The sequence below is a fragment of the Alligator mississippiensis genome, chromosome 15 (genome assembly GCF_030867095.1).
Source record: "Alligator mississippiensis isolate rAllMis1 chromosome 15, rAllMis1, whole genome shotgun sequence".
In the NCBI taxonomy this organism is placed as follows: domain Eukaryota; kingdom Metazoa; phylum Chordata; order Crocodylia; family Alligatoridae; genus Alligator; species Alligator mississippiensis.
In genome coordinates, this window is record NC_081838.1 from 31,779,281 (window position 1) to 31,792,405 (window position 13,125).

At 48.3% G+C, this 13,125-nt stretch overlaps 1 protein-coding gene across 1 annotated transcript; it reads left to right on the top strand.

The window, feature by feature from the left end:
• Positions 1-2,024: 2,024 nt before the first annotated feature.
• On the top strand, positions 2,025-5,841 carry LOC132245654 (olfactory receptor 10A7-like). Its single transcript, XM_059718343.1, has 2 exons — positions 2,025-2,973; positions 5,465-5,841. Exons 1-2 carry the CDS (start codon positions 2,033-2,035, stop codon positions 5,478-5,480), a joined length of 957 nt encoding a protein of 318 aa, XP_059574326.1. The 5' UTR covers positions 2,025-2,032; the 3' UTR covers positions 5,481-5,841.
• Positions 5,842-13,125: the final 7,284 nt, after the last annotated feature.

The window sequence follows — 13,125 nt, forward strand, 5'->3', positions numbered from 1 at the left end:
TTTTCTTTCTGGCCCCATGAATTTGCTTTCTTTTCTGTGTAGTGACCCAGGTTTAATAGGACAGCTTTCCCTCCTTAATTTAGACAGTCAATTTCTCCTTCTAGTAACAGGATCTGCAACAAGATCTGAACATCCATCTAAATTTGTTGACTTTGAAATCCAGGCCTAATTGTCATGTGTTCTGCAGGAGGGAAATTCTTTCTCTCTAAAAGAACTGCTATTCAGTTCAATCCAATCACCAAAGCTAAAGGGGAAATGCTGTGTCGTGATAGCTGCACATCAGAGTATAAAGCCAGAGCAGTTTTCTGTTTGTTTTGTTTTCATTCCCATTCCCTTCTTCTAAAGTTAGCTTTGAAGGGTATCTGCATGCTCAGTTCTGAAGAATGAGCCCCATTGTCTGTTGTAATCATGGTACAGAGCGCCAGTGCATCGGCACAAGATCAAGTTGACACAATGGCGCAGATATTCTTCTATTTCATTGTTTTTTCATCAGTACTTAGCAACCCAGAATATCATTATATTATTTCCTGGTCATCTAAATGGCCATTTTTGGGTGTCTGTAGGGATTCGTGGCACTAATTCTATTCGTGGATGAGTAACTCTGCACATGTGGATGGCACAGGAAGAATAGAGTGCCATCCCCTGCGTGATTCAATTATACCTTTGTTGAATCCCTGAAAAAAGAACTCATACTGAAAAAAGTTGTGTGAGTCCTCCTCCCTTTTTCTTCTTTTTGTGACTCAAGTTTATTTATGTTTTCTTCAAGGACTTTAATAGAATGTAATAGGATTGCACTTGGGAACCTAACTACCACTTAGGCATGAAATATATGGGCTAAGAAATAGTCCAAATCTTCCAGACCTCCACCAGCGGTGCTGTGTTGATTTCCTGCCTTACAGCTAACCTAAGACTCTATTTCCTCCACTGAATTACATTATCAACTTTATTTAAATTGCCATAAATCAGATGTTATTTCATAGTAGTCAAATGCCTGGTTCTGATTTTACCCTGAAGTAAATCAGAAGTGACCTAACTAAAGTTAAAGTATAGCTTGTTTTATTAAGTTCAATTCAATGCATCAGTGAAGACTTTGTTTCCATGCAGAACATTGTCAAAATAGAGTAAGCGGAGTCTAATAATACTTTGTTGCAAAGGAGTTCAGAATTTTGCTCTCCCCCCGCCCCCCCAAGATTTTCATCTTTATCCTATTTCATGAAAGCGTGTGTGATCTGGGAATGTCAAGTAAGATGTTCAGAAAATACATTTATGTGCCTAACACCTACTCAATCACTTCCTTTGCGTTGGCTCTTAATTCCTCTTTTTCCCTTCAAAAATCTCCCCTTTGATTTCTATTGACATGTCTACACATCGCCTTACGGTGACATCGTTACTGTACCATGCTTTAGTACTTCCTTTTGGTGGTTGCTACATCACCATAGCATGTCGTATGGTGACAGAGCATTGCTATGGCGATGTAGGGTGACTCATAGATGTGCCCTATAGAAGCAAGACCAGGTTCTTCAGCAGTTCTGGTTATCCATTACTTATGTGCCCAAAGCTACTGAAATTTATAATAGTGTTTTAAGAAGGTTGGGCAGCCAGGTCCAAATTAAAAAAAAAAAAAAGAAATTAAAAGCTACTTTAGTAACATTTCAGATAATTGATGCACCTTTCCTCTAATAATGTATAGGTCAGGATAGGTGTGCTTAAATATCCATGTGCATGTGAAATCTTATCTTTTTAAGTGCAGATACATACAGATATACACACATACAGTTACATGCATATGCATACCCCTACCCCTATACCTACACATGAACTGTTTGGGGAGTGAAATAGATAAGAGGTTTATAAAACAAGTATCCATTATCTTAAAATAACATAAATCCATTTCTCAACATTTCCTGTATTGGCCTTCTAAATGTGAGGCACCATATAACCAATGTAGGTTATTTCCACATACCTTTACAAGTGTATGCAAATAGATTTTTTTATAATTTCATTCTCTTTTCAGATGGCACACACTGAGGAAATGCGATGGGGGAACCAAACCGCCATAACCAAATTCATTCTTGTGGGGTTCTCAAATCTCCCACACCTGCACGGCCTACTGTTCTCTGTGGTTCTGTTCCTGTACTTAGTGACAGTGACTGGGAACATCCTCATCATCCTCATTATCACAGAGGACTCTGCCCTCCACTCCCCTATGTACTTCTTTCTCAAAAACTTATCCTTCTTTGAGATCTGTTTTACCTTAGTCACAGTGCCCAAGATGCTGGTCAACCTCCTGGCTGACGACAAAAGCATCTCGTTTTTTGGGTGTGCACTCCAGATGTTCTTCTTCTTCTTCTTTTGCTGTTCAGAGTGCTTTCTCCTGGCAGCCATGGCCTATGACCGCTACGTGGCCATTTGCAACCCACTGTGCTACACCACTGTCATGAATCAGCAGGTCTGCTGGAGGATGGTGGGAGGGGTTTGTATGCTTGGAATCCCTGTTGCCCTGCTTCAAGCAGCTTGGCTTTTTAACTTGCCTTTCTGTGGTCCTAATGTGGTCAACCATTTCTTTTGTGATGGACCACCAGTTCTGAAACTGGTTTGTGCTGACACCTCTCTTTACGAGATGCAGGCCATGGCTTCCACACTTTTGTTCCTCATACTCCCATTCATGCTAATCCTGATCTCCTACATCCGCATCACCATCACTATTCTGAAGATGAAGTCAGCTGAGGGCAGGCGCAAAGCCTTCTCCACTTGTTCCTCACACCTCATTGTGGTGACATTGTTCTATGGGAGTGGCAGCCTGATGTATCTACGGCCCAAGTCCAAATACTCACCGGATGTAAAGAAGTTCCTGTCTTTGTTCTATACAGTCATCACACCCATGCTGAACCCCATCATCTACAGCCTGAGGAATAAAGAGGTGAAGTTAGCTCTGAGGAGGATGCTGGAGCGGAAGGTATTCTCATGGAAACGGTAAATGAGATTTGTAAGATGTTTTTGCAAAATGGTGACTTCTCCAGCATCCTGAAAACTATTTGGAGGATTCTTTTCTAATGATGATGTACTTTGAATAGAGTTCAGGAAATCTGCTCCCATTCTTGGGTCTTCTGCAGGTTTCCAATTTTATTTTAGGAATGTCATGTAGGCTGTTATTTGCAAAGAACCTAAGCAGGTTAGGTCCTGAAATCCCACTGGTTTTCAATTGGTATTTTTCTCCTTTTGGCTTCTTGAATATCTCTGGCTAGAAATTCATGTTGTCAAATGAAGTGGATAAGCTCTGCCATGATGCATCATGGCACAGCTGATCCACTTTCTCAGTGCTGTTGCAAGTGGGGGAAGGGGGTGGCGAGCAGGGTGCCAAAGCAAAGGGGCACCAACATGCACTGCCCAGCTGTGGTGAGGCATGGGATGGAGCCATAAGCAGCTCATTTAAGGGGTTGCAGTGATAGGGGAAGGGCAGCTCATGCTGCTGTGTGCACTCTTGGGCATGGGTGGTGGAAGCCCGAGGCTAGTGAGGCTTAGCCCCTTCAAATGTGGGGCAGTGGTGGCAGCACAGAGGACAACAGGGCAGCCTGGGTGTGGGCTCCAGGCAGCTGCAGCGGGGGGGGGGGGATTCACACAGACACAGAGGAGCAGCCAGAGCCTGCAGGTGGCCAGGAACCCAGCCTGGCCTTGCCATGTGTGGAGCAGCACCCAGCAAGTAAGTATGTAGGGGGGAAGGAATGGGAGGAAAAAGTCATGGGGGAACAGACTGAGGCCCCCATGGTGAAGGAGGAAATGGGGCAGGGGCAGAGGCTGAGGTAAATGGAGGCCTGGGGTGGGTTGTGGGAGGGTTGGAGCCCAGGTGGCTTGTCCAGGGGCATGAGGGGCTCCTGTCACTGTGTGCATCCCCGGGGTAGGCATGGGAGGCATGTGCCTCCCCAATCTGTGCGCAGGGTGAAGGTGGACTGCCACTGTGGGCTGGGGCTTTGTGTGCTGCTGGAACTGCCCTGGCAGCCATGTCACACTGTGTGCCTCCTGTTAGGCAGGTGGCATTGTGTGGAGGACAGGGACAAGTCAGCAGGGTGCAGAGCCCCCACCTGAAGCAGCAGTCCACCTCTGCCCCACGCACACACCCCCCTGCCATGCCTGCCCTGGGGGTGCACATGAAACACCCATGCTCTGACCCTCCCACAAACCACACTGGAGCCCTGTTCATCTGAGCCCCTTTCCCACTCAATCCCTCACTACGGGGGCCTTGATCTGCCCCCCTACAACCCTTCCCTACCCCCACTTCACCCCCTATACACTTAAGTGCTGGGCAGTATCTGTGTGTGCGTGTCTGTGTGTGTAGAAATATATTTTAAGTTTTACCCAGTCCCCCCAAATAAGATCTTCTCCCTCTGCCTATGCTCCCAGGCTAGCATGGGGGAGGGGGTGTGTGTGCCCCCAGACCTCTGTGCATGGTGAGGGCAGGCTGCCACTGAGGACTTTGCCCCAGGTGCCAAACTTTGTCGCTACAGCACTACACTTTCTGGTACTAAACACGTCACCTCTTGTCTTACCCCTGAGGGTGTGGCACAAGGGCTGATGTGGTCTCCCCAGTTTTTCTGCTCAGTGAGACCCATGCTCTATGCCTGTCTGGGTAGTTAAAAGCCTTCCCCACTCAGCCAGACCTGAATCTCCATGATCAGAGGATGGGTCTGGATGAGTGGTGAACCCTGACTTCCCATCTTTCAGAGGGGCACCCCAAGGTTGTGAAGGTGTCTCTCTGTAAGTGGGGAAAGCAGGAAGGTGCTCTGGGGCTTGGGGGGCCTGGGGTGGTAGGATAGAAGAGGTAGCCCAGGCTGCCTGTACTCGTTCACCACAGAGGTAATAGAATCTGGTCTTTATTGTGGTATACATCTATTACTACGTTTTGTTGTGCGCTTCCTTTTCTCCCCATGTGGTACAGCAAAGATTATCAACATCTATTTGCTCAATAGTTACGTCACCCTTAAAATTTTTATGACATCAGGCAACATCTTATTTCCATCCTCTGAGTCTCAGTTTCGTATCCATTGCAAGGAAGAGACAGAGATTATATAGTGATAAAATGGACCTTAAATTGGAAGGGAGGGGAAGTAGTGTTGTTGAAAAAATATTATTAGAAACAGCCCCCCAAAATCACATCTTTGCAAGACAGGAGATGAGCTCAGCATCTTACTGACATCTAGGCAGAAACTTTCTGTTGCAAAATTGCTGGAGGCAGGCTGACTGGAAGCAGATGGACTGGAAAAAAATCAGTATCCTCAGGAGGACATTCCTGACCATAATCTTGTTTGTAGCCTATGTGTGCTACCTGTTCAGAAACACATGGGAGTCATGAATAAGTTTCCCAGTGTTGACAACTGCAGTATCTATGGCATCCGAGACTTGGTGGAAGTTTGCAAGTTGGTAAAATTCCTGCATGGTCTGTGTCTGACTGCCTGGTTTTTCCTTACAGTGTGCGGAGAAGATAAAGGAGTTGGGGGCATGTTGAATGATAGCCTCTAGTTAGCGGCTTAGGACCCTAAACAACATGGACTTCCTGAGGTCTCTGATTTGGGCATCAATCAAGAGGACAATATGGCTAGAGTACTCGTGATCCTGTTGGAGAATTAAATAATTCTTTAAAAGGACATTGCTTTAAAATTAAATTCCCCGTTCTGATTCCCCCAATACAGACACAGTCATACTCAGGTGATGTGGTCGGTGCAAGTGTTGAGGAATCCTCCTGTTGATTATGCTGTACTTCAGTCTACTAAACTGCATAGCCTAGCTCTATACCCAGACATTGTTCAGAGGCACCTAAGGGTGCTTGTTCATGTGATGGGAGTTTAATCCTCACTAAATTAAATAGGTTTATTAAAATTGACATGGTGTGCTTTAACTTCTTGTATCACTGTGTACAACTGACAGCTTTTCAATCAAATAAAGCTCAGTGCACAATTCACGGTATATTATAGCAGGGGGTACTGCATAACATCCAGCCCACTGATCTCTTCGGTAGTTGATTGCAGCAGGGGATGCCAGCAAACCACTAATCCCCTCACTCCCAAAACGAATCCCTCTGAAGATGCAGATGCCAGCAGGCAGCCCCACTCCTGCCCCTAGCCTTTGGCCCTGGACTGGCTAGAAATGAGGAGGTGCCCACTGCCCGTCCAGGATTGTAGCCTCCAGGCATTCTTTCCCATTGTGCGGGCACAACATCACAGCACAGTCAGATCCACTGGTGTTTTGCAATTGCAGCAGGCAGCATCACCAAGCCTGCCTACATGCATAGTCATCTGCCTCACCACACATGGCCCTGGCACGGATGCGTCCCTGGGCCATTCTGCCCCTGGCTTCCCAAGGCCCACCCTTATTCACAATGGTACCTTCACCCCATAAACCACCTGTTTCCATCAAGGAATGAAGAACCACTTGGTTACCAAAAGAGGGTGCCCTAGAGCACTTTCATTTGCCCTTTAGAGCAAACGGTGCCCGCCTGGTTACAGGACTGCAGCCCCTAGCCTCCAGTTGAGATGACATAATTTTTTTCCCCTTGTGTTGCCATGCTGGTTATAAGTGTCGAGGCTCACACCATAGTCAGACCCATGGGTGCTGCTAGATTGGGATCGGGCAGCATTGCCAAGACTGCGTGGTCATCCATCCCTTCGTTCAGGGTCCCCCTGTTCCTTGCTACCCCTGGCTCCCCAAGAGTCATCCTTACTGACAATGGCACCGTCACCCTATAATCTGCCCCTGGTTCCATCAAGGCATGAAGAACCACTTGGCTGCCTAAAGGGGGTGTCCTGGAGTGATCTACAGTTCAGAGCAAATGGCTCCCATGCCCTCACAGGACTCTCCAGGTCCAAACAGGCTAGGTCCAAAAGACTCCCGAAGTTCAAATTGAGAAGCATCATATTCTTTTCCCCCCACAGTGTGCAGGCACCCCGCTCCCTCAGCTGACAGACAGTTTTTAGCTGTTCTATCAGTCCCCCTGCCCCTGTTCCAGTGGGTCCCTCTGCCAGCTGCTGTTGATTTGCTGCTAATTGCCCATATTCTGCCTTCAGCAGGCTCCTTCAGCAAGCTGCCTTGCTCCCTGGCCAACGTTGGGGGGGAAGGTATGGGTGTCAGGCAGGGCTGCGTGTCCTGTACGTGCTATTCATAAAACAGCAGCACTGCAGTTTCATAGTGGGGTTCTCAGAACTCCACTAGTCACTGCCACATAAAAGCAGCCAGAGAACTACTGGGGCTCTGGGGGGACGGCATTCAGGCTGCAGCTGGCAGAAAGGTTCTTGGGGTGACCTGGCCAAGGTAATTTCCCCGCGTCTCCTCCCTAGACCCTATAGTTGCTGGTAAATGTTGTCACAGCAGACAGGCTCCTCAAAGGTTGCAAGTGTTGGTGCCAGACACTGTGGTTCATGTGCATCACTTTGGGGCACATCTGGGTTGAGGCAGGGGGAGAGGCTCTGCATCAACCTGCAGACACTTCAGTTATTGTAGTGCCACCAGGCGTTGAGCGGAGGACTAAATGGACAAGCCCCAAGGGTATCCAGTCATTATGACTCCTGGGCAAAAGCATCCCCCAAACCAAAGTCACACAACTGTACCTTGATTGTAAGGCCAAAAACTTACAAAAATAAAACTTTACTCATAAATAAATAAATAGACTAAAAATAAACAAACCAGCCAAGCACATAACAAGAAAACACAACTCTAAACCCACTCCCCTATCCCACAACTACACACAACTGAATTAAAATAAGTATTTCAACTGGAAGAAGACCTAAGATCAATCAAGAGCTCAGGGTACTCAAGGAGCTGCCGAGCATCATAGACCAGTCCCTAGCATGGATCTTCGAGAACTCCTGGTGCTCTGTTGAAGTTCCCGAAGACTGGAAGAAAGCCAAGGTGGTACCTATCTTCAAGAAAGGGAGGAAAGTGTATCAGGCAATCTTCAGGCCCATCAGCCTGACTTCTATCCTAGGGAATGTCTTAGAAAAGATTATTAAAGAGGTCATTCTTAATGGGCTGGCTGATGGCAACAGCTTGAGGGATAGCCAGCATGGGTTTGATGCAGGTAGGTCTTGCTTAACCAATCTTAATTCCTTTGACGACCAAGTGACCTATCACCTGGACAAGGGAGAAGAGATTGAAGTTGTATATCTTGACTTTAAAAAAGCCTTTGATCCGGTATCCCATGATCACCTTTTGGCAAAACTGGCTAATTGTGGCCTTGGGTCCACCACGATCCGCTGGCTAGGGAATTGGCTTCGTGGCCAGACCCAGAGGGTGGTGGTTGACGGAAAATAATTGTCATGGTGCGCTGTGACCTGTGGGGTCCCCCAAGGCTCTGTCCTTGGACCTATTTTGCTCAACCTCTTCATTAATGATGCGGACATTGGAGTCAGAAGTGGACTAGCCAAGTTCACCAAAGATACCAAATTCTTGGGTAAAGTGTCCACACCTGAGTACAGGAGGGTGATCCAGGCTGACCTTGATAGGCTCTGTGAATGAGCCGATGAGAACCTGATGGTGTTTAACACCGAAAAATGCAAGGTTCTCCACCTTGGGAGGAAAAACCTGCAGCATCCTTATAGGCTCGGCAGTGCTACGCTGGCTAGCACTACAGGCAAAAGAGACTTGGGGGTCATGATTGACCACAAGATGAACAAGAGCCTTCAATGTGATGCTGCAACCAGTAAAGCGAGCAAAACGCTGGCTTGCATCCATAGATGCTTCTCAAGAAAATCCCGGGATGTCATTCTTCCCTTGTACTCGGCCTTGGTGAGGCCGCAGCTGGAGTACTGCGTCCAGTTTTGGGCTCCACAATTTAAAAAGGATGTGGAGAAGCTTGAGAGAGCGCAGCAAAGAGAAGAGCCATGCACATGATCAGAGGTTAGGAAAACGGACCTTACAATGATACGTTGAGAGTTATGGGGCTCTTTAGCCTGGAGAAGCGCAGGCTCAGGGGCGATCTGGTGGTCACCTATCAGTTTATCAGGGGTGTCCATCAGAATCTGGGGGAACATTTGTTCACCAGAGCGCTCCAAGGGATGACAAGGTCAAACGGTTATAAACTACTGCAAAACCGTTTCAGGCTGGACATAAGGAAGAATTTCTTTGCTGTCCGAGCCCCCAAGGTCTGGAATAGCCTGCCATCAAAGGTGGTTCATGCACCTACTTTGAATGCCTTCAAGAGAAAATTGGATGCTTATTTTGCTGGGATCCTATGACCCCAGATGACTTCCTGCCCCTGGGGCGAGGGGCTGGACTCGGTGATCTTCTGAGGTCCGTTCCAGCCCTTATGTCTATGAAACTCTATGCAATCTTGTCCTGCAAAGTTAGAAGACAATGGGGGTTTGCCTCTTACTCCCAAACTCACCTTGTTAACATCCCCCTACAGGCTACAAAATCTCCCATGGGAGATGTTTCCAAGCATTGTCTGGTCATACCTATTCATTCTTCTTGCAGCTGCATATCTCAGTGGAGGGGTCCAGCTTGCTGCATCAGCTGTCTTAGGCATGTCTGGAGGAAAACTGTGAGAGATGCAAGTTACCCTGAAATGTTAACCTGTTAACATGTGAAAAGGCATCCCCCCTCAATGGCAAACCTGCCACCTGCTGCACTTCTGCCTCTTCTTGCACATGTTGAGGGTGACAGGGTGGATGCTGGGAATGGGTGGAGTTGAGGGGCATGGGGGTGGGGGTTGGGGAAGCATCCCCATAGTGTAACTCATTATGACAACCACTATGGGCGGCGGGGTGGGGTTGGGGAGGGGGTAACATCACCACCATGCTGAGGGGGGATGGGTCTACCAGGCAATGGGACAAGAATATGGTGTGGTGGGGTGTGGGAGTCCTCCCTCTCAGACCACAGCCTTGGTGCATGGCTGGGGCGGGTGGCTGCATGTCTCAGGCTTGTTCCACCAAAACCTGTTGCTAGTCCATTGAACTTTGGGGAGCAGAACTTCGGGGGGTGATTTAACTACAACTGGCATGTTAATTGTTCAGAGCAGAATATTAAATAGAGTCCACGATTGTTGCAAAAGCCTGACCGCTTAACAGATAGCAATGCAACATTGAGGATCCATTAAAGTCCAATAAGGTGGTATGTTAAAGCCTCAGAGTAGAACACATTCAACAGGGGCAGGGTTCACTGCCTCAGTTTTTGCTAAGAACATCTTTTTGAACAGGAAGGAAAATTTTAGGACCCATAACCACTCATACCATGGCAGACATGATTGCATGAGCTCAAAGTACAGTAAGACTCATGGGTATTCCTGGACCAGGAGGAGGCAGCCCCACCAAGCTGCAGATGTCTGCACAGTCATACTCCCCCTGCACACGTGACCCAGCCATGGGTGCCCCTCTGGGCTGTGCTTCCCCTCCATGGCTCCCCCAGTGGTGCCCTTATTGACAACGGCACCATCACCCCATAATCCACCCCTGGTTCCTGCAAGGAATTAATAAGCACTTTGCAGGCTAACATAAGTGCCCTGGAGCACTTTCATTAACCCTTCACAGAACATGGGGCCCACCCTTTTACAGGACTTCATCCTGCAGCCTCTAGGTATCATATTCTTCCCCCCCTCCCCCCTTGTGCTGCCACACTGGTCATGAGTGCATGAGCCCACACACAGTCAGACCCGTGGGTGTTCCTGGAATGGGAGAAGGTAGTCCTGCCAAGCTGTGGATGATTGCATGGTCAAATGCCCTCCACCACTCAAGGCCCTGGCATGAGTGCCCCCCTGGCCTGCGCTGCCCCACCCTGGCCCCCCAAGGGATGCCCTTATTGACAATGGAACCATCACCCCATAATCCACCCCTGATTCCTGCAAGGAATTAATAAGTGCTTTGCCAGCTAATGTAGGCACCTGGGAGTCCATTAACTCTTCAGAGCACATGGTGCCAGCCTGTCTACAGGACTCCCCAAGTGCTGGGAGGCTAGGGGTGTTGGGCAGGACCAGGTATCAGGCAACAATTTGTGTGGGCATCTCCCCAATGCCCTGAGTTGTGGCTTCACCACTGCACCTGGAAGCCTGACAATGCTGCTCCCTTTTTCCTCCCTGGGAAGTGTCTCCCTCCCCTCCCACCATGCCCTGCTGCAGCCCGAGCAGTTCACAGTTTAAGTAACCATGGGAAGCTGCAGCTGCCAATAGGGAGCCCCACACCTGACCCTGCACCCCCTCCGCCACCATCACTGTATCCTCCTACCCACCACTACAAACAATGTACTTATGAGACAGAAAGAAGTTTTGTATTGCAACAAAAAAAATATTTTATTCATAGACACACTCAGCGGTAGCTATCAGGAACGTATCCATTGGCCTAGGGAGAACTGACTGTATCTGCAGTAGACATAATATGTGTGGCCAGGCAATTCTGCCCAATGGCTGCCTGACCAGCATCTCCACGCTGATGGTGGGGGCTGCCGTGCGCTGCCCAGCCATGTCTCTGTCTGCCCACTGCCTTCTGTGATTCCTTTGCCCAAGCCTCACTAAAAACCTCTCCTCTGGTCTTGCAGATATTGTGGAGCATGCATACTGCCAGTATGAAAGCTGTTATGTTTTCTGGCTGCAACTCAAGCCTGTAGTTCAGTGCCCTCCACTCTGCTTTGAGGCGACCAAAGGTGCATTCAACAGCTGTACTGCATTTTCTCAGATGATAGCTGAATGTCATTTGTTCTGGGTTAGTAACATGCCCTCCATACGGTTTCATGAGCCAGGGCTGGAGAAGGTAATGTTTACTATGATAAGTAGGGGAACCGCAACAACATGGATCAGTTTATTGGGGATTCCAGCCGCATATTGTCCTTTCTCCATCAAAGCTGGCAGCAGCGAGTTTCTAAACACACGTGCATCGTGTGCGCTGTCTGCCCAGCCTGTATAAATGTTAGTGAAATGGCCCCAGTGATCTACCATGACTTTCAGGATCACCAAGGCAAATCTCCATTTGTGAATGACTGGCTCACCTGCAGTGGGAATAACGCAGGGATGTGTGTGCTGTCCAATATGGCTATGTAATTAGGGAATCCCATGGCCTTGAAGCCTTCAATAACTTCCAAGGGGTTATGGAGGCAAATAAAGTTGTTCATTGCAACATCCTGAAAAGTTGGCATACCTTGTGAGACGCCAGCCTCGCCACGCAGAGATCTATGCCAAACTGGTTTCCGATGTAGCGGAGGCTGGTAGGGGTGGCCAATTTCATGATGGCAATGGCCACGCTCTGTTAGGGTTCATCAAAGCCATGTTGTTTTGCAGCACACAGCAGGGTGGCTGTTTAGCACACAGCACCACCAAGGTTCACTAGGGGGTTGGTCTATTGAACAGTATCCATTAGCATGATAACTGCCTTGCTATTTGCAATTAAATTCTAACACAGCTCAGGAAACCATGGTCTGGGTGGTCTGGGCTTAGGCTGAGCATACCTGTAACAGGAATGAGAAAAGAAATGGGATGACAAATAAAGTTTTGAGCCTTGTTATACCCATGAATGTGCTGTGTTGGTGGGAACAAGGGGCCGGGGTGGTGCGGCTGTGCCATCCTAATCCTAATTTGATCTTCATTTAGTGCTGTCATACCCAGTGAGGAAAGAACTGACCAGATATTCATAAAGCAGATGGACATGCTTAACACTCCTGCTGGCTCACAGAACGCCACTTGTATTATCTCTAAAACAGCGGAGCAAATATATGGGTTCAGGGGGGAAATTCATAAAAACATAGAAGTTGGGTCGGAAGGGACCTTGTAGATCTTCAAGTCCGACCCCCTGCCTGGGCAGGAGGAAAACTGGGCTCAAATGACCCCAGCCAGGTAGGCATTGAGCCTCTTCTTAAAGACCCCCAGGGTAGGAGCCAGCACCACTTCCCTTGGAAGTTGGTTCCAGATCCTAGCCGCCCTGACTGCGAAGTAGTTCTTACGGATGTCTAATCTAAACCTACTCTCCAACAACTTGTGGCCGTTATTCCTTGTTATTCTGAGGGGCGCTAGGGGAAACAAGGTCTCCCCCAAACCCTTCTTGTCCCCCCCTAGTGAGTTTATAGATGGTCACCAGGTCCCCCCTCAGCCTTCTCTTGTGAAGGCTGAACAGGTTCAGGTCCTGTAGCTTCTCATTGTAGGGTCTGCCCTGCTGTTCCTGG

What these genes read in the sequence shown, in the direction of transcription:
- LOC132245654 (XM_059718343.1), top strand. Translation starts at nt 2,033, where the DNA reads ATGCGATGGGGGAACCAAACCGCCATAACCAAATTCATTCTTGTGGGG.